The sequence below is a fragment of the Myodes glareolus genome, chromosome 19 (assembly GCF_982192425.1).
Source record: "Myodes glareolus chromosome 19, mMyoGla1.1, whole genome shotgun sequence".
In the NCBI taxonomy this organism is placed as follows: domain Eukaryota; kingdom Metazoa; phylum Chordata; class Mammalia; order Rodentia; family Cricetidae; genus Myodes; species Myodes glareolus.
The window spans coordinates 65,093,414-65,117,765 of record NC_142044.1 but is presented as its reverse complement, the minus strand read 5'-3'; the positions used below and the strand labels follow the sequence as shown (position 1 = coordinate 65,117,765).

General features: G+C 48.7%; 1 protein-coding gene and 1 long non-coding RNA gene across 2 annotated transcripts; both read left to right on the top strand.

Annotated features, from left to right (window-relative positions):
- The first annotated feature begins 8,425 nt into the window (after positions 1–8,425).
- On the top strand, positions 8,426–10,188 carry LOC146890989 (uncharacterized). Its single transcript, XR_014998149.2, has 3 exons — positions 8,426–8,649; positions 8,749–8,906; positions 9,967–10,188. It is a non-coding gene; the product is annotated as an uncharacterized LOC146890989 (long non-coding RNA).
- A 4,416-nt stretch (positions 10,189–14,604) lies between these two features.
- Krt2 (keratin 2) lies at positions 14,605–21,634 on the top strand. Its single transcript, XM_048449543.3, has 9 exons — positions 14,605–15,346; positions 16,287–16,501; positions 16,770–16,830; positions 17,331–17,426; positions 18,041–18,205; positions 18,471–18,596; positions 19,284–19,504; positions 20,553–20,587; positions 20,676–21,634. The coding sequence occupies exons 1-9, from the start codon at positions 14,666–14,668 to the stop codon at positions 21,221–21,223; spliced, it is 2,148 nt and encodes a 715-aa protein (XP_048305500.3). The 5' UTR covers positions 14,605–14,665; the 3' UTR covers positions 21,224–21,634.
- The last annotated feature ends 2,718 nt before the right edge of the window (positions 21,635–24,352 follow it).

The following is a 24,352-nucleotide window of genomic DNA, read 5'->3' as shown; positions in this document are numbered from 1 at the left end:
GCCCTCATGTTGCAAATGGTGCCAGTATGTGGACAACTGCATTCACATAAGGCCTGAGACAGCTTGGAAAGTAATTCTAGAACAAAATAACAGCATTACACATAGTTTCTTGGTAGCAGCAATTTCTCTGGTCTGCTCTGATTGCTAGAGGCAAGCAAGCACTCTCATCTAAGAGAGACTTCCTGACTCAGCTTTAGTTGTAAAACCTTGCAGCTCTTTTAAGAGGTCCTGCCTTGAACACTTAAACAGTGTTGATGAAAAGCTGACTGCATGCTTTTTGGTTTTTAGCCAGGGCAGGAAAAAAGCTGCACCATTTTAAAAGCTGGCTTTCTGGGCCGTCCTGCCAGCACAAACTCTGACTCTTTCAGGCAGGCAGTCCAACTACAGAGCATTTGAGTGTGGTTTGTGAGCACACTGCTGCAGCTTCCTTGTTGGCAGGGACCTTGAAATACCATAGAGTTGTGGCAGTAAACATGGCTCCGGCCGGTACCTCAGCCATGATGCTGAAATTTCAGAAAGTCAAAAAATGGGCTGGATCCAGCCTTCAAAGTCACGGCTTTAATCCCCTCCATATTACTTAACAAATTAAAGACTCATGTGGTCAGAAAAAGAGAGAGATATACAGTAAAGATAGATTCAAAGATGAAAAAACCCCTAAATGGTTTACTGTGGCTAAAAATTTTTATATTTACTTGGGAGAGTAACCAAAGAGGTTAAAGTCCTCAAAATAAAAAAAAAAAAAAGAGAGAGAGTAGTTGGGTGTGGTGGCGCACACCTTTAATCCCAACACTCAGGAGACAGAGGCAGACAGACCTCTGCTAGTTCAAGGTGTGGTGGCATACACCTTTAATCTCAGCACTTGGGAGACAGAGACAGGCAGATCTCTGTGAGTTTAAGGACAGCCTAGTCTACAGAGTGAGTTACAGGCCAAAGACATACAGAGAACCTGTCTTAAAAAGTAAAAGTAAAGATAAAAGAAATAGAGGTTAAAAAAGCCACATAAAGATGAAAATACACAGAGAATCTGGATACTGTGTGTTATTATGCTCTCTTTGAATTGTTTGAATGCTGAGGAAGGAGCAACAGCTGCTAAAAGATATTTGCTTATAAATGCTGCTGAATTAATTCAAGATAGGTATTTTGGAAATACCTTGACTTCAAAGTTGAAGTCCAAAGGTATGTTACTTTGGAGAAGAGGATTTGCTTTCGTTTCCACAGCAAATGAGAGGCTATGGATTAATTCTGAGTTAAGAAAAATCAGGTTTGATCAAGGAAGACTGCTTGAGAAATCTCCGGTAGGAGCAGATGGCCCAGATGTCAGAGTTCTACATCAAGAACAGATTCAACCCTGCTGCCTGAGATGATCAAGACTCACAGGTTACTCCAATCAGGACTTGATCATAATTCTAAATTTTCTTTAGGTTCCCATAAGATTATCAGTGCCCCCAACCAGCAGGAAGAAGCCTGGAAAACTACACCCACATTCCCCAAAAATGAACTATGGATGTTTTTGTTTTCTTAAAGAAAAAAAAAAAAGAGGGGGAAATGACGCAGGACAATTCTGTATTCTGTCAATTATGTTTTAAATAAATGCTGATTGGCCAGTAGCCAGGCAGGAAGTATAAGCAGGACAACCAGACAGGAAGTAGAGGCAGGGCAATGAGAACAGGAGTATTCTGGGAAGAAGGAACTTTTCCCACAGTCCTGTCCGGACACTGAAGAAGGAAGATGTAACCTGCCCCTCTGAAAAAGGTACCAAGCCATGTCACTAACATAGACTAGAATAATGGGCTAATATGAGAGTTAATAAATATAAGAGTTTATATATATATAATAGATATAAGAGTTAATAAATATAAGAGTAATAAAATGCCTGAGCTTATATAAACTTAAGTTTATAACAAGTTATAAACCAGTCAGTTTTTAACTTAAGGAGACCTCTGTGTGATTATCGTTGGGGATAAAAAGCTGTGGGACCAGGTAGGAGGACAGAAACCCCCAACAAGCAGGCCCTCATGTTACAAGAGGCCATTGTGGTTTGGCCTCAGTCATGGGTAAGTACTGTCAGCTTTGCCCCTGGGATGAGCAGCCTTTTGGATGGCAGTCTTGTTGCCAACCCTTTCCTTTTTCTCTTCCCTCCCTTCCTCTGTTCCTCCCTCTCTCCCTCCCTCTCCATCTCTCTGTGTATGTGTGTGAGAGTGGTGTGTGTACATGTGTGTGCACACGTGTGTGTGTATGTTTGTGTGAGTGTGTGTGTGTGTATGTGTGTACCCAGAAGTCAATTTGGCATTGTTTCTCAGGTGCTGTCTGCCATGTTTTTTGAGACAGAGCTCTCGCTGGAGCCTGTGTCTCTCTGAGTATAATAGTCCAGCTGGTCAGCACAGCTCAGAATTGATCACAAGTGTACATCACTACTCTTGGCTTCTTACTTTGGCTCTGAGCATTGGATTCAGGTCTTCGTGCTGACACAATAAATACTTTACTAACTGAGCTACCTCCTCATCCTCCTCACTCTTTTTTTTTCAAAACAAGGGTTTCTCTGTAGCTTTGGTGCCTGTCCTGGAACTAGCTCTTGTAGACCAGGCTGGCCTCGAACTACCAGAGATCCACCTGCCTCTGCCTCTCAAGTGCTGAGATTAAAGACGTAGACCACCACCACACTCACTCATTTTTTTTTTAAAAGACTGATCCATCAAGTTTACCCACTGCAGGAGCTGAAGCATTACCCACACTGAACATCTAACTTCAGGAAGATACACTGTTGCAGATGTTACCATCCAGACGGCTGTCCCTGCAGATACACCAAGCAGGTTCTCCTGGGATGCCTCTGAGGCAGGCCCTGCTGGGCTTTGCCAGGTGGAAGAAGGTGGCAAGGTCATGGGGTCCTGGCTGAGAATGTATGTAGGACACTTCTCACATCCATCTCTTGGGAATGCTACTGCCAACTGGTTTCTTGCCTGGGCCAGGCTAGGAAGAGGAGTGGTATTGCTGTCTGCTAAACAAAAGAAGCCTATCCATCTGTATGCAAATGTTTCCTCATCTCAGAGTTCCCCCTCTCCCTTTTCAATGCACAGCAGTCTCCATCCTTGAAAACTAGCTCTCACGTGCTTCTTCTTCCTCAAATCTTGCATCCTTTTTTCTACTTCCATTTTCTTGCTCTTGGTAGGCATGTCTGGTGGTGTGCCAGTTTGTGGGAGCCAGCTGAATGCCTGTTCTTAGCTATATTCCATCCTATCATGTGCTAGCTCACAGTTAGCTATGGTGGGTATTTTTATGCCATATAAATTACTTCATGTCAGGGCTTTCCTCCAGTGGAGACCAGATGCTAAACACTGACCGGCACCCCACCTCCGCAGTGTGCATCTCTATGTGGCCCTGGTTTCTAAGTCTCTCACCCATGGGCTAGTAAATTTCTTGAGGAAGGGAACTGCGTCTTCTTCATATTTTCATCCTAGGAATGCAGCAGAGTGTATGTCATATACTACAGATGAGCAGAGAATTCTTGCTCTTCAGTGACTTGAATGGAAAGGACTTAGAGGGAAGGACCCCACGGCATGGGTCTCCGGGTTCACCAGTTCAGAAGAAAGCTTATCTGGGTTGGGTCTTGGAGGGTGAATTGAAGTCATGAGTGGAGGTGGAATGGTGGGTAGACAGGATCACTAGGCATTTCTCATCTCAAAATAAGGGCTTGTAAGTCAATATCTAGTCTGAATGGTCATACCCAAACACACACAAACACATGCACACACACCTCAGAAAAGGGAGCTCATGAAGACCAAAGACACGGATTGTCTAATTTTGTGAGCCAAGGAACTTTTTCTTAAGGCTTACTAACAGGAGTATAAACGAAGAGTTACTTACGAGGTACAGGAATAATTCAGAAGCAGAAAGCCCACCCCAACATAAGGGATGACTCCTTAAAGCCTGCAACCCTGAGCTCTATGCCAGCAGCTCCCCATTCTAAACATCTTCAGTTTAGATGACCAAAGTCTCTGCTGATACCCATCGTTCAATCCCTTTATTCTGTTGGTAGGTCCCTCAAGAATTCTAGCTTCTGTTCCTCCTAGAGACCTGACTTTGTCTGTCCCAGATCTAGGTGCCCATTTAACCTCAATTATACAGAATAGGAGAAGAGGTGTGGGAGGCAGGGCCTAGGCTGAGTGCTCCGTTTCCACACCCCATACTGTCTCACACTCAACATTTCTACTCTTTATGCAATATGGCCATTGGTGTAAGTTTCTCCTGGTGTCAGCATAGCTGATTTCCTCGTGTCCTGGTGAGGCTGAAAGAACATTCCAGGCAAGTGATGCCTATCTCTATGTTCCTGAAGAAAGAATGAAATGATTCTCAGGTGAGATCGCCCACGATCAGTGTACGATGAAACAGTTGTGTCTTAATTCCCCCTGTGCTAACTGCTGATGTGTGTTTGGGACTAGAGAAAGCCTTATGGGCTCCCGGGGGAATGCTCTGGTTTTGGCCGCATCTCCTCGTCTATCCTCTCTTTACAATGGATAAAAGGGATTTCCGTGGTAAAGACATCAGACTTGGAGGCAATGTGCCGTGCCAGAAGCCTTGTGCCACCTCGTTGGTACTTGTAGTCTGCCACGTGCCACCACAGAGAGGTGCGTGTTTAGCAGGAGCAGGGGGATGCTGTCATTTCAAGGCAAAGCTGTCACCAACCTATGACTCCTGAGGCAGGGATTGGGCCCCTTTCCCTGCCTGTCTACAGGAAAGCCAGTATGGAGGTATGGCTGATCTGGGCCCTGACAGCCCCAAGGGGAATCATCACTACAATGAAAGATTTAGACAGTTGTGAGGACACAGCTGTATGCTTCCTACCGTCCATCATCATTGGTAATTGAGTGTTGACTGCGGAGTTCATTAGGCTCCTGCGCCTTTGTTCTGGCTGTGAAGTTAGCGCTGTCTGGACTGGTTACAAGTTGGGGAGGGAGCAGCTGGGCCAGAATCCTGCTTTGTCACCGACCTCCACAGTTCACTGAACTTGGTCTCTTCCTCTTAAATGTGACAATAACAAACTGCTGAGGGGATCTCTGCCAGGTTTCTGAGACGTCTGTGCTGAGGCCAGAAGCTTCAAGGACAGAATGCTTCAGCTCTGTTTTGTCCCATAGTGGGGAAACTTGGGCCAGAGAGGGTGGAACTGACAGAAGTGGGGTTCCCTGACAGATATGGGGTCTGTAGTCCTCAGTCTTTGCTCTTTAGGGACTTTACTGCGGGTAAAATGCTTTAGTACTGATTGTAATTATTTTAGGAGGAGGTTGTCAAGGAAAAATGACATATCCAAGGGTGACCTGCAGACATCATGAACGGGGTCCTGTCCCTGCTGCTCCTCCTTGACAAGGTGCTGAGTGTGGGATGAGGTGCACCTGGGGTTCTGCTTCCTTGACAGACAAGAGATGTGTCCTGCCCTTCATTCTCCCGTGTCTTCAAGCACTCAAATGTCTTTCTTTGAGAGGAAATGCTAATGCCTGTGCTTGATCAGCACATACTGGTCATCCATATTGATTTATTGCACTGTACTCCATAAATATGTGCAGCTAAAATTTGAATAAAAAACTCTTTTAAAAGCAAAAGTGGTGCCAGAGAGGTGGCTGGCAGTTAAAAGTGCTGCTGCTTTTCCAGAAGACCACAGTTCAGTTCTCAACATCTATGTTGGTCAGCTCACAGCTGTCTGTAACTCCAGCTCCAGGCAAATCTGACTGCCTCTTCTGGCCTCAATGTGCTACCAGAGTGCACACACACACACACACACACGCACGCACACAACGCACGCACGCACACACACATGCACACATGCACACACAGAATCTTAAAAAAAAAGCAAAGTCCTTCTATTATGAGGAAGCCCATTTGCTAAAACTGCCATATAATGGTTGGATGCCTGACACCTGCCCAGTGGTTAGGGAACCCAGACCTAGCTGGGATTGGTAGGAAGAAGGGGCAGATGCTACAGGGAATGGGGGGTTGAGAGATGGGTTTGCATCATCAGGCATCGAGATGACATCCAGGAGATTTGGGTGTTTTCAGTATGCTATCATGGGATTGGAACTTCTAAGAGGCTCTGTGACATGTGCAATTGTGGGTAAGGTGAAGCACATGCTTTGCACGGGGAGTCATGCTGGATGTTGCAGGCAAAATGTTCCTTTAGCTAATCCTGGCTCTGCTCTCTCTTTTACACAGTCAGGAAACAAAGGCCAACCAGGGCTGGGTCACCCTTGTGCAGTCAAGAGGGTAATGTGTGATGAAGGCGGGCTTCAGTCCAGCTGTGCAGAGTGGGTATGTGTCCTGCATGGGAGCAGGGCTTAGGGTTGGAGCATCCCCAACCCTCCCGTCAACTCTCCTGTGGACAGTCTGAGCTCAGGGCAGGACTGCTGTTATGTTCATATGGCCCCATGCCAGGAGCTTTCTCCCCGAAACAGAAATCCCTAAAAATCATTTCCATGGGGACACCACAGGCATTGAAAAATAAATACTGGGCCTGTGGGCAAAGAGAAGCCCCAAATGATAAGAAAAATCCCCTTCCACTCCTGGGCAACTCCCCTTCCCGATGTCTCAGGGGAAGAGGGAGCATTACTGCTCATCCTTGGGTAGCAGAAAGGTGCCAAAGTTTGGGACAAAGGTGAAATCTGCTCTTAGTGAGTTCCTGCCTGATCTAATGTGATGCTCTATGACTCAGATGGGTCCAAACTACCCAGAGGGCCATGGTGCCAGGCAGCAATATTGGGGGCCAGGGCCAGGGCCAGGGCCAGGCATCTCTTGTAGGTGGAGCACTCTCAGGCAGGAGCTGGGCTCCGTGTCGCAGGGCTCATCTAGGGAGGAAGGGTATGAAGGGAGAGTCCAGGAGGCTGTTTGGTAAGAGACCAAATTTGAGGGAGGAGCCGGGCAAATGTGTTCATCCTTCGGCACCAGCAGTCGCGGCAGGTGCCAGCTCCCGTTGGCAGCAGGCACTGGCTCCCTGCTTCCCAGGTGCTTTGTCCTTCCCTCCCAGGGACATTTATTCACCTAGTGGACCCATCCTCCGTGTCTTCTTCTGAAGAATACTGAATTCAGGGCTTCACGCTCTGTCTTGCAGTCTTCCCTCAGCTGTTGTGACCTCCTCCCAGAGAGGTTGGGTACTCCCTATGGTGGGGTGGCAGCCCAGTTTTATGCCTGGACTCTCGCTGCCCCTGAATCAGGTGCGAGGTGGTAAGTCTTTGTCATCACACTGGCACTGTACTCAGGACAACATGGTTTTTGTGTTCCAAAGTCAACAAGGCAAGGGCTTCTGAAACACATCCTTTAAAAGTTCCATGGTGCTTTTCTGCTGATGTCACACACCCAATAGGAGGGATGACAAGATTGCCTGTCCATTCAAGTTTGTGGCATATGGACTCCTAAGAGTCTTCTTCCTCACATTCAACCTGACAACTTACAGAGCCTCTCTCCTAGTCCTGTGTCCTTAAATCTCCCTGCAGCCCCTCCCACTCTGTGCTGGTCCACCCAGCTTCTCCACCCTCTGGGGTGTGAGCAGAAACCAAGAGAATCCAGACACAGCAAAGTTCTTTCCACACGTGTCTTGGTATGTGCTTGGGGAGCAGCGGCCTAGGAAAAGACAGCCAATCGGGATCTGACTGGGCACGGCCATGTGCTAACGTTGGTTCTTGGAACCATGGCCTGGAGCAGCAGGAAAGTGGGGGCAGTTCAGGACAGAGGCTCATATATTTAGGTCACAAAGCCTGTGGACAGACTCCTTCTCAAGGAAGAAAATCCTCCTGGTCAGCATTCAAGTTTATACAGATTGCCCAGAGCCCAGCCAGGGACTGCTGCTTATGAACCGAGCTGAGACATTTCCCATCTGAGAATCCCAAGTGCTATTTGACACTTAGGACCTGGGATAAGAGAAGAAGGGGACATGAAGGCAAAACCGTGAGGGACAGAACAAGGAACATTAGCTTAAAAAATAAAGACATCTCTTGGGGTTGGCAGCACAGCAGAGCTGGCTTGGAATGGTCTTGGGGAGAGGAGGAGAGCGAACATACTGTACCACTAGCCATCTGGGGTCCACAGAGATGCTGAACATCCCTGCCATGAGATTCATAAACAGATGTCCCGGACACAGACCCTATACCTTGGAGAAACTCTCCTGTCCACATTCCCCACTTGGTCATGATTCTTCTCTCACGAGGCTGTTAGTGGATTGAAAATGAGAGTAGGAAAGTATATATATACACACACAAAGACACTCACACTCACATGTACACACATATGTGCACACACATACACATACACACAGGCACACATACTCACATATACACACACTCATACACATATGCACACAGACACACTCACTTATACACACACTCACACGTATACACACAGACATAAATACACACACATACATACATACACACACACACACACACACACACATGCACCCACACAGGAGCTACTGATCTGATGAGAACACACACCAGGGATGCTAGGGAGAAGAGGAGCAGCCGCTTCAGCCAGTTGCCTCCTGCTCCGCTTCTGGGGAACGTAACTCCAGACGCTGTCTCTGCTGTGGAGTGGGAGGGTCTGGGGAGATCTGCTCGGTGAAAATAAGCCCTCTTTGCGCTTCCCAGCATCTGTACCTAGCAGGGCAAGGATAATGTATGTTGGCAATGATCTGGCTTCATGGATTTGCCTGGACAAGCCTGCTACAACATCTTCATCGTAAAAAATTCTGACATTATAATTTTTTCTTACCAGAGAGGCATTATTTCTGCTTGACAGTGAATGACTGGCGTGGAGGCAAACCTGCGGTGAGGATTCTGCTCAGTCACTGGTGATCCTGGCATCTTTGGGTCTTCCTCATTGTGAGAGACACGGCGCGGACGCATGCAGACCCAAACAAGACAGGTGTTGAGGTGAGCGGCCCACACAGTCTAGTTGTCTGAGGGAGGAGAGGGTTGGGAGATAATTATACATTGCCAGATACTCCAATAATTTAGAAATTTCTTTTAAGTATCCCTGCATGATGGCTGTGGTACCCCAGAAGAAGAGGTGAAGTCACCCCCTGCCAGTGCCTTAGAGAAGATGCTGAGGGAGGGAGAGATCAGAGCCGCAAAGCGGGACCATAGTGGTTCAGCTCCCTTTTGAAGGCAAAAAGGAACTTTGAAGAGTTGTCTCTGTGTGGGTCTGCTCTAGACTCTGTAAAAGATCTGAGGTGACTACCTGCTAGGAGCTCACAGTCTGGAACATCAAACACAAGGAAGCTTGTCTGTTCAGGTCAATTGTCCACCCCATAGGCAAAAGTTCATGCCCAGCTGGTGACACCTGGCTGCTTTCCCTTCCTGTCCCATCCTCGGAGTCCATGTGGTCCACCTTTCCTTTGAACCTGCCTGGGAGCGGTTGGAAGCAGGGTGGCTCTGCATGATTTGTCCTTACACTCCCCAAGAGCTGCTTCAGCTCTCCAAAGAGCTCGTCTCTGAAAGTCTTGAAGCATGGTTGGTATCTGAACCCTTTGGCTCTGTAGCCCAGCACCCACATTTCACAGAGAAGAAGCCCAAAGCCCAGAATGGCTAGGGTAAGGGCCCAGAGTGGTCATGAGGACTCAGGTCCTCTGACACCTTCTCCAGTGGTCTCCCCATAGTCACTAAATCCTTCAGACCACAGGTGATGAATGGGGCCGAGTGAGGTGACATGTACAGGTGACACCTCTGCTCTCTGGTACAAGAACTTGACCTTTGCTCCTACACACGCTCTTCCTGGGTTACCATACAGCTTCCGTTGTAAAAGTCTGCTAACCAGAGGTGAACACACTTCTCTGAATACCTGATGGGCTGTGAAGTGTGCCCGAAGCTCATAAAAGTGTAATTCGGGTCATAAATTTAATACACCCTGGGTTAATGACTGTACGAGCTCTATTTTTAATAGCTTAATTAGCAATGATTTCATTTACTTTCTGTTTTGTTTTGGATTTAAAAGGTTTTTAAAGAAGAATTCTCAAGATCCATTGTTTTCGAGGTCAAGAAACAAAAAGTCATTCAAAGAGTCCTGAACATTTGCCTTTCCCCAATCCTTACAGCAAAATCTCCCCCAGGATGAAGTCCGTGGCTGTTCTAGATGGCTTGTAAAAAGTCTATTGCTACACAGAGAAGCAGGGATTACTTGGATTTAGGCTTTTAAAATAAAAGTTGTTTTAACAGATATTTTGATTCATTTTTGGGGAAGAGGGTATCGCTCCACCAGTCCCCCTACAATAATCCCTGTGGAAGTAATAGAGAACTCTGACAACAAGAAGGAACTCTTCCCACTGGTGCTGGGGGAGGGGAGGCCAGGTGTGAATTATGACTGTCGGTGGTGGCAGTGTGATATGTGATTGGTAGGAGAGCTCCCCACTTTTGAGGAGCTGGGTGAGAAGAAGGTAACACTGAACATGAAGGAGCCTGGGGAGCCTCTGACCCACGAGGACAGCGTAAGCCCGTGACTGAGACGATGCTCTTGTTTGGATTCTAACTAGGGTGGAATGGGATATCTGACAACCTGGTTCTTCCAGGTTTGAGTGGCTCTGCAGGAAATGGACAAAAGCAAGCAACAAGGTCTGGCAGAGAGAATGTGGTCCAGAGGAACTGTATGGCTGTAGCGAGAACTGGTGCTGGAATGGCAGAGCTGTCCAGGGATGACCCTTTGCAGTTCTCTCTGTAAGAATGGGGGCATGGGGCCACACACAGCATGTTGCAGCATATTAGCCAATAGGGGACAGGTCTCCACAAACCTTTAGGAAACTGAGTTGATGTAGCTGCAGATCTACTATGTAGAGAACAAATCCATAATACAGAACACAGAATTCTGGATCAGAAAGCTGGGCATGGTGGTACATGCCTGTAATCCTCACACTTGGGAGCCTAAAGAAGGAGGACCTTGAGCTTAGTGCTAGCCTGGGTTATGGGATCCTGTTTCAACACACACACACACACACACACACACACACACACACACACACACGCACGCACACACACAATTAAAATTAAATTACATATGCCATATATGTTCACAGCAAAGGAAAAGAAGTGATATTCATTCATTACAAAGTTTAAACCAGGTTCTATGCTGGTGTCTTCTCTCATTGATTTATTGATTTGTTTTTCACTAATTACTGCATTCCACAAACACGTCAAATGCTTGCTGGCTACCAGGCCTGCCCCTGTCCTCATTGTCCCTCTGTTTCTGAAGCTTGCACACCCACTTTCTCCAGAAGCCTGGCACATGTGTCCTGGATTGCCCTCATTTTGGGGACTGTCCTGCAGAGCAAGGCTTATGGGAACTGTCAGGTAGCATTCCCAGTAAAACAGCCAGTTTGACCAGGACCCCTTAAAACCAGCAGCCAGATGTTTATTTTTCAGAAAATGGGGTGAACAGAGCCCAAACTACTAAAAAATGAACAGGTTAGGTAAGCCATGAGGGGGAGGCTAGCGTTGGGATGGGGAACTGGGTCAGGGCCTGGGACTTGGACTGAGTAAGCAGTTTAGAATAATCGTTTACAAAGAAAGGCCCTGGAGGAAGAAGTTGAGCAAGTGGCTCCTGCTGGGAGCCTGCCAGGCTCTGTCCCACCTTTCCTTGCAGCCACTGGCTCTGTGGTGGTGGTGCGCTTTGGAGCAGCATGTTGGTGCTCAGAAGGGGGCTGCAGGCAGTGCGGGCATGCTGGCTACTGTGGGACATGACTGGCTCCACTCAGGGTTTTTGCCACTTTCAGCAATCAGGAGCTGGAGGAGGAGGGTTGTGGTTTATTTTACCTTTAAACACCGCAGCTAATGCACAGACGCTGGGAAAGGGAGATGAACTTGTTCGAAGTTATGTAAAGGGAACTCTGCTAGAGACACAGACCTGCGACCATTCCTACAGTGGGATCTTCAGGGACTACAGGGGAGGCTGCAAGGTTACAAGGTCACCACTGTAGTCCTGCACCAGGGCCAGCCTGCAGTTCCAAACCAAACCTGAGAAATCAGATTTTGGTCACTGGCTCATTCCTGGGGTGCTTATGATGGGTGATGGAAGTTTCTGGTAAAGATGAATATGACCTTGGCTCTTCCCTGCATAAGTCTAAGGACAAGATCACTACACCACGAGAATGATTGTGCCAGGAGGCTGTGAGGAGCATGCTCCTAAGGAGCTGTGGAGTGGAGGACTTCTTGTGATCAGCACCCGCACCTGCTCAGGCTTCATTCCTGTGGGCTTGAGAACCAGCTCCCTTCTGCTTTCCACGGAGGGCTCAGCCTTCTGCCCCACTGGCCAGCAGACAGCTTTTGCAAACCCCTGAGAAGCACCAGGGACTTGGGCTTTGCTGGAAGCAGGATTCCTGCTGTCCTGAGAGAAAAGAGCTGTGCTTTCACCAGGAGGCTAATGTTCTTGTGGACAGGGAGGATCTGGAATACGGGTTCCCATGGACACGAACATCAGACCACAGCCAGACCTAGCCTTAATCCCCATCTCGTCCCTTCCATGATGCAAAACATGCTATATTTAAAATTCATTGAAATTATTTTTCAAAAGGTAAAATTAAAAAGAAACACAAAGAAATATAATCTTATGTAACAGCTGAGTCCTTTACTTCTAACCTCCACTTTTCAATAGAGAAAGAGGATTTGTTTATTTATTTATTTATTTATTTTGATTCTTTGATTTTGATACACCACAGACTGGGTCTAGAAGGGACAGGTGCCCAGTGGAGATTGGTGAGAGCGAAATTAAAATGTTTATGTTGACCAAGTGCTGGGCACAAATCTAGGACAGGGCAAATGCTCACTAAAAGTTATTCCTTTTCTGCATTTAGGGATTAAGACCCCTCTGAAGCTCGAATGGTCCCCCTCAGCAGAGTCACGGTGGAGTAATGGACAATTAGGGTGTTGCTTAGATATCCACAGATAGTGTGACACATTTGGCTTTGGATTGAGACTCTAAAGCTTTTAGCTTCATAGTTTATTTGCATGATTGTAATTATATAAGTCGGACTGGAAAACTTCGAGAGACTCTTGGATTGCTTTGGTCAGCATTCTTTTACTGCAAATCAGAAAGCTCAACAAGTTCCTTGTTCCTTATCTCTGCTCCCACCCCTGCTGTGCAGTTACCACACAGGGCTGAGAGGGGACAACAAAGGCTAAATGAAATTCACCGAGTTTCAGTTTTTAACCAGCAGCGGTATCTTGCACATATCTTCTTCTTCCTCTTCCTTTTCCTCCTCTTCTTCTTCCTCCTCCTCCTCTTCTTCTTTTTTCCTCCCTCTTTTCTTTCTCCTCCCCTCACTTCCTATAGGTGAGTAAACTGAGCAATCGAGGCTCACAGAACAGCGTGACTTATACAATGCCATTTCTCACAAACATAAGTGTGATATAGCCATTAAACAAGAGACTAGCACGCTGAGGTTGAAAGGAAAAGAAAATATCTTTGTCTCACTCAAAATAACAGCATTATAATAGTATAGTTACCAAAACATTGCATATCAATTTTCTACTCCATAGTTAAGGCAACAAAGTCTTAAATTTTAATTCAAGGTCATACAACCAATAATGGCAAAACTGGGATTTAAACCTAGATTCTGACTTTGAGCTGATTCTGTTTCTCCACAGCATCTGTTCTGTATGCGTAGCTGCATAGACAGGAGAGATGGTCTGGATTTGGTGTGAATGTTCTGTGCAGCTGGATAAACTCCAGATAGACAGCCTGGCTGGCTGGTTTTCTCAATGCTCACCCATTTTTGAATGTCAGTGAAGGGCCTCCCTTCTCATTGCCTTCAGAATCACAAGGCAGTACATGGTTTCTGAGCAGCAGAGTTGGTTCACCCTTTGGATCTCAAAGTCATGCAGTCTGTGCAATACTTTCCCATATGCCCAGAGTCACACAGACTTAAGAACAGAACTCTTCCCTTCACCTTCATTCTGTTTGCATTCATGCAGAAAGAAACAGAGTTAATGGTCATAAAAGTTTGTGGGGATAGGGCTGAAAAGGATCCCTTCCCTAGAGCTTGGCTGTGTGTGTGGTCGATGTTGTCTGGGAAGAAGGGGTCTGAGATACTCTGAGAAATGGCTACACTGTTGCAGCACGGCAGGCAGGTTTATCTCTATGAGCAAAGGCTGATTCTTCACCACAGTCACAACATGTAGAGACTGCCCCTCTACTCCTTTTCCTTGGGCCACAGGGAAGCAAGAGAGCTGAAACGTTGGCGTGAGCGCTCTCAGAGTCTCAAGCCCATCTCTCTTCTTTGATGGTAAGCCCACACAGACCTGGGTGGTGGCTAGCTTCCCATGGGTAGGTCCATAACAGGGAGCAGCATTTTGCAGGACATTTTTTTTTTTCAAGTTGAGAAACCCAAATCCTAATCTCCTATTCTGATGATTTTACAAAAATCAAATTGCGTGGCAGATGCGCAGATAAACAGGAGTTCGCAATCAAAGCAGGTTCTGGAATAGAGCTGATTAGTAGATGTTTTAATGGCCATTAGGTTGATAATCACTCACCAAGAATAGCTTCCAGGCAGACCAAACCCAAGCATAAGTGGGCCCACACCCAAGCTCGCCAACACCTAGTTGGCAGGTATATAAGGGGACCCTGTGAGTCTCCCAACAGCACAGTTCAATCTCCAGCCTTGGATCTGCTCGGATATTCTACTTCTTGCTGAGAAAAAACCATCATGAGTTGTCAGATCTCGTGCAAGTCTCGGAGAGGAGGAGGCGGAGGAGGAGGCAGATTCCGGGGCTTCAGCAGTGGTTCAGCTGTGGTCTCTGGAGGGAGCCGGAGATCGACCAGTGGCTTCTCCTGCCTGAGCCGCCATGGTGGTGGCAGAGGAGGCTCTTGTGGAGGTGGTTTTGGCAGTCAGAGTCTTGTTGGCCTCGGAGGGTACAAGAGCATCTCTACTAGCGTGGCTGGCTACGGTGGTGGATTTGGTGGCAGAGGTGGCAGTGGCTTTGGAGGCGGCAGCAGCTTTGGAGGCAGCGGTGGCTTCGGAGGTGGCTCTGGTTTTGGAGGAAGCAGAGGATTTGGAGGCGGTGGCTTCGGAGGTGGCAGTGGCTTCGGAGGTGGCAGTGGCTTCGGAGGTGGCAGTGGCTTCGGAGGAGGCAGTGGCTTCGGAGGAGGCAGTGGATTTGGTGGAGGCGGCTTTGGCGGAGGCCGTTTTGGAGGTGGCGGCGGCGGCTTTGGAGGCTTTGGGGGGCCTGGAGGATTCCCTGGCGGAGGCATCCACGAAGTGTCCGTCAATCAGAGCCTCTTGCAGCCTCTTGATGTCAAAGTAGACCCAGAGATCCAGAACGTGAAGTCTCAGGAACGGGAACAGATCAAAACTCTCAACAACAAATTTGCCTCTTTCATTGACAAGGTGAGTCGGAGAGGCGGCTCCTTCTGGGATGAGATGCTGCGCTTGTGCGCTGGATGCAAAGGAAACGCCAGACTCTCTCAGTAGACATTGATGTGGCTACCAAAGCCAGGGCCTTGGTGAATTCCAAACGGGAGAGATGCTGGTTTTGGGAACTACACATTCTACAGCTGCTGTTTTTCATTTTGTTTTTCAGAACGAATAGATACTATTTATAGAAAAGTTTGATGTCATAGAAAAGTTGAAATAGGCAAGTAGTAACAGAGCGTGTCAGGCCAGGTGACAGCAGGACTGGAAGGTAATAGCGAGAAAGGATAGATTTTTGTCTTTCCTGAGTGTTATTAGTCTATTAAATTCCAGGAATATGAACTTGAAGTATGTATGGGGATGAATAGAACCCTATCCCTCAAGAGAATCATTCTCATTTTGGTGACCCATAAAATCTTTATTGGTGTCACTTTGGGGTGTTACTGTCTTGGTTCCTCTGCCTTGAATTAGACAGGAATTTACAAGGTTCTTAAAACTCAGGAGGAGGAGCCCTGCCCACACCCCGGGACTCTATTTGGCGCCATCTGCTACTGGGCCAGCAGATGCCTGCTGCTTGTTTTCTCCAGAATTTATGGGGCCTTGGCAGAGTACTAGGATGGGGGAGGGAAATACCTGGAGTCTAGGGAGCAACTGCGAACAAAACAGTGATCAGGAAGTCGTGATGAGGAAGCAGAGAGCTCTGAGAGCAGAGAGGGACAGCAGGGTCAGAGGCCCATACACACTTCCCATGGGTGAGGATGGAGGGTTCGGAAACCCAGCCTCCCTCGGATGGTGAGAGTGGAGCATTGCGGCTTCTATGTCTCCTGGAGCAGCAGCAGAGGTTCTTGGGGGCAAGAGTGGCTCACTGGTGTAACAGGCGACCCGGACCTTCTGTATTCTTCCCTGGTTACTGTAGGTGCGCTTCCTGGAGCAGCAGAACCAGGTGTTGCAGACCAAATGGGAGCTTCTACAGCAGCTGGATGTGGGCACCCGCACCACCAACCTAGACCCCATCTTCCAGGCCTATATTAGCACGCTCAAGAGACAGGTGGATGGGCTCACTGCAGAAAGAACCTCGCAGGACTCAGAGCTGAACAACATGCAGGATCTTGTGGAAGACTTTAAGAAGAAGTACGTGACAACAGAAACCCTGAGTGAAGATATCTTTTTGACTGAAGTCATCCATTCTCTGATCTCTCAGTAGCACCAGGGTGGTGTGGAGGGGCATCTTTATTGATGACAAAGAAGGCAGGGCTTGGGGGCTATGCATGCTTGAGTTAATGAATAGAACGCTACTTTCATAGTTTTAATCTAAGCTAATTTTTCAGTAGAAAAGGGAAAGAAGGGAGCTGGCCAACCAGAGTTTTCTAACTGCTGTTGTCTTCTGGGGGCTCAACAGGTACGAGGATGAGATCAACAAGCGCACATCTGCAGAGAATGAGTTTGTGACGATTAAAAAGGTGAGCAGGAGCCTGCCCTAGGCAGGGCAGGGTAGGACCGCCTTACACCTCGCCACGTCTACAGGGACTCCGGAAAACAAAGCGTTAGTCTAGGGCCTGCGAGGGTTTTGGAGAACAATCCAGGTAAATTCAGGAGACTTTGGATGGACAAGTAGAATGGGAGGTGTGAAGAATGATGACGGGTCCAGAAGCCATCTCTCCTGCTTTGGGGAACACACCATGACTCAGTCAGGAAGGACAGTAGTCAGTAAGGTTCAGCTCACTACAAGCGGTCATGATGCTGCGCTGTGTGAGCAGCTGATCTAGTCATGGGGCTCTCTACAGAGATGCATGGTAGTTTATATGCTAAATGAGGGTCCATGCAGACACAGCTCATCTGGAAGTGCCTGGGATGCTGGAGGCAGCTAACTAGCTGGGACTGGGTGGAGGCAGCAGAGGGAATCTGGGACACACTCAGGAGGCCATATGAGTTGCTTCAGAAGCCTCTATCTTCTCTGCAGGATGTGGACAGTTCCTACATGGACAAGACTGAGCTGCAGGCCAAGGTGGACTTACTGATGCAGGAAGCTGATTTCCTGAGAACACTCTATGACGCGGTAAAGGAAGCTGTCCTCCACAGACCCTTGCTTTCTACCTTTCCCACTAAAGAAAAGTTCTTTCCGGTTGAAAAGTCTGCTGGGATGGGATTGTTGAGTGCCTGACATCAATGCAGTGAGATCATTGCAGTTCTCTAAGGGGTTTCCCTAGAGCAGGGTTGGGGGGAGAGGAACTTCTTTTGATGTCATGTGAGGTTTGGAAACACCAGGTCAAAGTCGCTTTCCTCCATCACCTCTCTGTCCACTGCCTTCGGAAGAGACCTTTATACCCCACTATACTGTGCCCACTGTACTCCAGAGGTTAAAATGCGTCATACTTCTTGCTCATTCCCCAGCCCACTTCTGAGATAGGAAGGAAACTTAAAGGAATCTGCCATGGATCAGGTTCTTTCTTGGGCCCATTGGCATGGTGGAGAAGGGCATTTTACTAGGATGCCCATGAACACTTTCCTGCCATTATTGCCACCCCGAGGACAGCCCTGTGGTGATACCACTTTCATCTCACCCAAGGCATGCTTTGTTTGAGAGTCCACATTTCCTCAGTGCCAGGGGAGGGAGGCCTCTCACTGTGGCTGTGGGAAGAACACTGTGACTAATTAGTGTGTGTGTTGTAGGAATTGTCCCAGCTACAACAAACTGTCACCGACACCAATGTCATCCTGTCCATGGACAACAACCGGAACCTTGACCTGGACAGCATCATCTCTGAGGTTCAGAGTCAATATGAGATCATCGCCCATAAGAGCAAGACCGAGTCAGAGGAGCTGTACCACAGCAAGGCAAGTCCTGGGGATTTAGAGGGAACCACACTGAGCCTCACTCCTATCTGGGTCATGTCCAAGTAGGGCATTGGAGTGTTTGTCCAATGGAAGTTGAGCATCATTCCTAAGGTAGTACAGAGAATGGCACTGAATCCCTGGGGCCGTGTGAGATGGTTTCTTAGGTTGGTTGCTCATCCCTGGCCCATCACTGGTCTTCTTCAGCTCAGGCTAAGCCTTGCTCAGACAGAACGTCCCTGTGAACTGTTTCCTTTGCCCTTATCAGTATGAAGAACTCCAGGTCACTGCCGTGAGACATGGGGACAGTTTGAAAGAGATCAAGATGGAGATCAGCGAGCTGAACCGCACAATCCAGAGGCTGCAAGGGGAGATCTCCCACGTGAAGAAGCAGGTGAGACCTGGGGCTCTGGGCAGGTCCCTCCCTTTGTCATCTCCCCCAAAGTGTAGGGGAGGGATAGAGGGACAGAAGAGGAACTGAGACGTTCTAATCTAGTTTACACCAATCCCAGTCTCCTCCAGATCAATGCTGTTTAAGACCTCTAGAGTAGTTCAAGACACATTCTGAAGCGAAGATCAGCAAAGGGAAAGCATTGCTTGACTTAAAGGGATCAACAGCAAATACAGCAAGATCTTGTTTGGCTTGCTGTGACTGTAGGCATAGCTTCCTGTTCCATCATGGCTGTGCTGACTGTGTTCACAGAGGGGCAGTGAGTGGGTGGGAGCTGGTCCACATTGGACATTGGCTTAGGATATGATTTCTGGAGCAGAGTCTGCTTCATAGATAGCAGGAGTTCTGCACAGCAGCATTTCTTTATTTGCGCAGAGAGCGGGATGGATGATGAGGGTCAGGGTTGTTGCAGGGAAAGCCTATGGATCCAGTCAAAGGGCTGTGGGAGGAAGAGAGCTCAGGGACAGCAGCAACAGCAGCTACAAGCCATAACACAGCTGTCTGCAACATCTGTCAGCTCCAAAGCGAGTCCCCAAGACTTCCAGGGCCAGCAATCCGGTCTCCCACAACTGCGTGTCTTGTCCTTCCTCGCCTCCAGCATGCTGAGCCTACTCTTTTTTTCCCTCGTAGTGTAAGGGTGTGCAAGACTCCATTGCAGATGCGGAGCAGCGTGGAGAGCATGCCCTCAAAGATGCCAGGACCAAGCTCACTGACCTGGAGGAGGCCATGCAGCAGGCCCGAGAGAACCTGACCCGGCTGCTTCGGGACTACCAGGAGCTCATGAATACTAAACTGGCCCTGGACGTGGAGATCGCCACCTACCGCAAGCTGCTGGAGGGCGAGGAGTGCAGGTGAGGGTGTACACTCTCCTGTCTCCTGGAGCCAGGGCAGGAGCGAAGGGAGAGAAAACTGGACAGCGAGAAGCATCAGTATGTTTCTCCAAGCAGACATTCAGGATGAGAGTGACAGCATTGTTCTCTTATCAGTAGAGAAGGTGGACAGGGCCTGTTATGAGACTTTAAACTAGGTGACTATTTAAACATCCTGGTCTTCTTCAAAAGACAAAACAAATGACAAGAACATAGGTAGTCAGACTGGAGGCTTGTCTCTAAGACTGTAGAGTGACTAGCTTCTTTCCCTTCCACAGTTTGGCTCCGAAGGGGGAGATGGCATCAAATGTGTCGGAGGGACACACTTTGTTCTTTGAAGGCCACTAGAATGACAAACTGAATCATTGGACTCCTTTAAGAGGGGTACTTTGCTTCCTCTGTCATCAGCATCCTTAGGGACTTGAGGTGGCTGAAGCTATTGGGAGGGGAAAAGCCCTGAGTATCCGCAGCCCTGGGCATCAGTAGTTAGCATAACAAAGGAGCTGCCTTTCAAGCTTTGCGCTCTTCTGAGAGTCAGTGCCCACTGTTCCCATCTAGGAGCTGGCAGGCACTGGAATTTGGGCTGAAGCAGCCCAGGCTTCAGTGGAAACAGGAGGCAGGGGCTCAGGAGCAGTGGGCAGTTTCACAGAGTTGCAGTTCCTTCTGCTACATGTTCTTGGTGCAACCTCATTTTGAAGTGTTGGGTGTGGCAAGGATTCTGGAGAGCAGAGTCCCTGAGGTGGCTGTAAATACAGTGTGGGGTACACAGTCAGAAGAGATTTGGCCTTGGAGCCGCTCTGGATCTACAGTGCAAGTGTTTTGATTGGAGCAATATCTCAGGATGGATTGAGGTTGTAGATAAGTATGGGGTCTGTCAGCCCCTCGGTCATCCTCCCATCTGTCAGCGTAGAAGGCTTGGCTGACTGAAGTAGCTCAGTTCCACATCAGTAGATGCACACAGTAAAACAACTCTGTTCATCCACGGAGTCCAGATGTCCACTCACCATTCTGTTCTCTCTCTCCCTGACAGGATGACTGGAGAAGTCAGCGACAACGTGTCTGTGTGTACGTAGTGGGGAATGTACCTGTCTTAATGGGGCAGTGGAGGGTAGAGGTGGTCAGAACTCCTGGGTTGACATCTTCTCTCTTACAGCCGTGACAAGCAGCACCATTTCCTCATCTGTGGCATCCAAGGCCGGCTTTGGCTCCGGAGGTCAAAGTCCTGGAGGAAGAGGGTCTTATGGAGGAGGCAGCACCTACGGCTCTGGAGGCAGAGGCTCTGGTTCCAGAGGAGGGTCTGGAGGAGGCGGATACAGCTCTGGAGGCGGCTCCAGGGGAGGATCAGGAGGAGGCGGATACAGCTCTGGAGGCAGTTCCAGGGGAGGATCCGGAGGAGGCGGATACAGCTCTGGAGGAGGCTCTAGAGGAGGATCTGGAGGAGGCGGATACAGCTCTGGAGGCGGCTCCAGGGGAGGTTCAGGCTCTGGAGGAGGTGGATACAGCTCTGGAGGAGGCTCCAGGGGAGGTTCAGGCTCTGGAGGAGGTGGATACAGCTCTGGAGGAGGCTCCAGGGGAGGTTCAGGCTCTGGAGGAGGCTCCAGGGGCGGGTCTGGATCTGGGGGTGCAGTATCTGGATCTGAAAGAGGGGGCGCTGGTTCAGGGGAAAGCTGTGGCTCCGGGGTGACCTTCTCTTTTAGATAGAGATGGATCTTCTCCTTACCCTTTGCTTCCAGAATATCAGCTGTATCTCTGTATCTCTAACTCGGAGCAATCCCATTTTTTTGTAATCCACCTCTGATGACGTTTCTTTTGAGAGGGGGTGATGAAAGATCTCTCATAAACAGAGTCAGAGCCACACACTGTGTTCTGGGAAAGAATCTGTGTTGTCCAAACGTGTCTCCAAGCCATGTCCCACCCCTGGTCTGCTGGCAATGTCCATCTGGCAGTCATTTCCAGATGTGCTCTGCTGAGGACCCCAGGGTAGCCTCCCTATTCCATCCCCCAACAGTGGTCCGGGGAAACTATGCTTCTGTGTACATAGCCTCTCAATGGACTCTACTTTCTGAGGGCTGTGGTCTGGGTGTCTGCATAATAAACTTCATTTGCAATTGATATCGTGCAGTGTCTATTGGATGTCAAACTCTGGTGGAGGTGGGGTCCACAGGGAAAGGAGGTTTGGGGGTGATAAAAGTGGGACTCCTGCGGGAGAGACGAGTCTTTGAGGGAGGTGGCTGGGGAGCTTAGGAGGTTTGCCTCTTATAGTAGGAGGAGGCCGGGGGCGGCCCTGGAGTCAGGCTTGGAGCAACATTTTCAGGAAGGATTTGTTAGATTGGGGACCGTGGCCCTCCCAGGTGATAAGCTAGGGGAATTTACAGAAATTTTCTTTTTTGGCTGAAGAACTGTTCTTGGAAAGGATGTCCCACAGATTGCCCCTTTCCACTTCAGACAAGAGCTCTGTTCTAAAGTTACTGATCCACAGGGCAAGCCAGCTGAGCCCTGCACGGCTCATTACTGCTGAGCTTTCAGCGCTGGCACAGGTCAGATTTATGTCTCTGTGAGAGCCACCTTCCTGGCCAGGCTGAAACAGAACGCCTGAGTGGGACCTCCAGAAAAATCTGCTCCTGTATGCACAGCAGAGCCGTCCTGTCTTGGCACCCAGGTGCTCCCCTTTCCAGGGATGTGCCTCTCACGATGAGTTTCCGAAGGTGTGAAACTCAGATTTCAGCTACTTCCCACAAAACCCTGATACCCACTGGAGCTTCCAGGAAGATGAGGAATGGTTGGGCAGCTCAGGTTGGTATTCAAATGGCCATAGCTAATAGAAGACAGACCCTGCTGAGGGCCTTTTCCCACCCTCAGGGGATGCAGGAGATCATGGCCGAGGCAGAAGGTGTTCATAAAGAACAGGTGCTTCATCCCTGAGCCTCCGGGAGGAGGAGTGCAAGGTGCTTGGAGGAGGTGCTCCCAGAGCTGCAGGGGACAGAGTGCAACACAGGAGGCTGAACACTCTCAGAGCAGGGCTGAGAACTGCCCAGACCGCAGCCAGGTGGAGAGGCCTATGGAGTAAGGCCTGGGGAGAGTGATTGCGGTCGGTGGCCACAAGCAAGAACTAGTTCCCAGACATAGGATCAGGAAGGGTGCTCCAGTGGTCAGGGAATTTGAAGTTCTACTTTAGATAAAAAACAGTCCAGGCCAGGTGGTGGCGGCGCACACCTTTAAACCCAGCACTTGGGAGGCAGAGGCAGGCGGATCTCTGTGAGTTCAAGGCCAGCCTGGTCTTCTACAGAGTGAGTTCCAGGACAAGCTCCAAAGCTACAGAGAAACACTGTCTCGGAAAAAGAAAAAGAAAGAAAGAAAGGAAGAATGAAAGAAAGAAAGAAAGAAAGAAAGGAAAGAAAAGAAAACAGTCCAGTCCCGAAAGGAGGCATGGAATCCTAGCTTCCACCTGCCAGTTCATATTCTGTTTCCCAGCTTCAACAGCTGAGAGCCACCTGGTAACTTTTGAGGGGTAGAGAGGTGAGGCGCGGGGGGGAGGGCAGGGCACCACTTTCCTTCAGACACTCTCAGTGACAAGCAGTTCAGTCCTTGAATTCCCAGCTCCTCGGCTCCCAAGGAGACAGCCCACTCAGACTCTAGCTGCTTTCCTACTGGACTCCCAGCAGCCAAATTAGCCCTGAGTGTTGCCCGACAGACACAGCCTGAGGCGCTCAGAGGTTGAGGCTGGGTAAGAGACAGATTTGCAGAGGGACTCTTTGTCCCCTCCAGTGTAGAGTAGGTTAGTCTACTAGTCTGGTCACAGTCTCCGCTCCACACCCGTCCTTTGCCCATCTACCTCAAAGATCCATTTCTCATGTTCTGGGCATTAGAAGGCAGAGAGGTCCAGGCAGGATTGTGTGAATTCCATTCATAGAAAACAACAACAAAGATTTATTTACACTTGTGATGTTGTTTGGCTTACTCCATCTCATGACCTCCCATTCCCATCAGCCTTCTGCAGGAGGCTCTCTGAAGCTGAGCCACTCACGTTGTGAAAAGGCAAAAGCCTCATACTGGGAGTGTGACATTGTGGTACTTGTGTGACATTGGGACAATTGCCTTTCCTCCCAAATTTTATTTCTGTATGATTTCAGGGGGGCAGACTGAGAGAGCTTCTAAGATCCCAAAGCTCTTAAGGCAGAAACATAGTCTATGTCTCCTTCATTTTCCCAGCGATGATTTGGGACCTAGAGTCAGTGAAGAGGCTTAAGACTTGTGTGAGCGTGAGTGTGAGCATAGGCTGCTCCGATTTCTTCTTATTCCACTTAGATAAACATCTCACACATTTGGAGGTGAGGGACTGTGTTGACTACATGGAGATAAAGGAAGCTTATGGTCTAGGGACAGATGGGGAAGTTTACAAACTGCGTTCTTGCAAAGCGGAGTACAGTTGGTGCGATGGCCACTCTGGGACCCTTTGCCTGTATCAGAGTCGTTTAGGTGCTTGTTTAAAAACATATGCTCTTAGCTGCAGCTCCCTGGAGTTCCCACCATAGAGGAGTGTGGAGGATCCTAGATATCCACATGGTTACCCAGGTCCAGGTGCTCCTGGGTTTGTGGTGCGAGAACTGCATTCTGCAGACTCTGTGTTGGTACTTTGAAATTTAGTGGGCTTTTTTTTATTATTAAATTTATTTTTTCAAACAATCTTTTCTTATTTTACATTCTTATCCCAGTTCCCACTTCCTCCCCTCCTCCCGCTCCCCTCACATTCTCCCCATCCCAGACTCCCATCCACTCCTCAGAGAGGGTAAGGTTTCCCAAGTGGAATCAACGAAGTCTGATGCATCACTT

What these genes read in the sequence shown, in the direction of transcription:
- Krt2 (XM_048449543.3), top strand. Translation starts at nt 14,666, where the DNA reads ATGAGTTGTCAGATCTCGTGCAAGTCTCGGAGAGGAGGAGGCGGAGGA. An exon ending in AGTTTGTGACGATTAAAAAG is followed by an intron (nt 16,831 to 17,330) that starts GTGAGCAGGAGC and finishes TCTTCTCTGCAG; the next exon opens with GATGTGGACAGTTCCTACAT. An exon ending in TCTCCCACGTGAAGAAGCAG is followed by an intron (nt 18,597 to 19,283) that starts GTGAGACCTGGG and finishes TTTCCCTCGTAG; the next exon opens with TGTAAGGGTGTGCAAGACTC.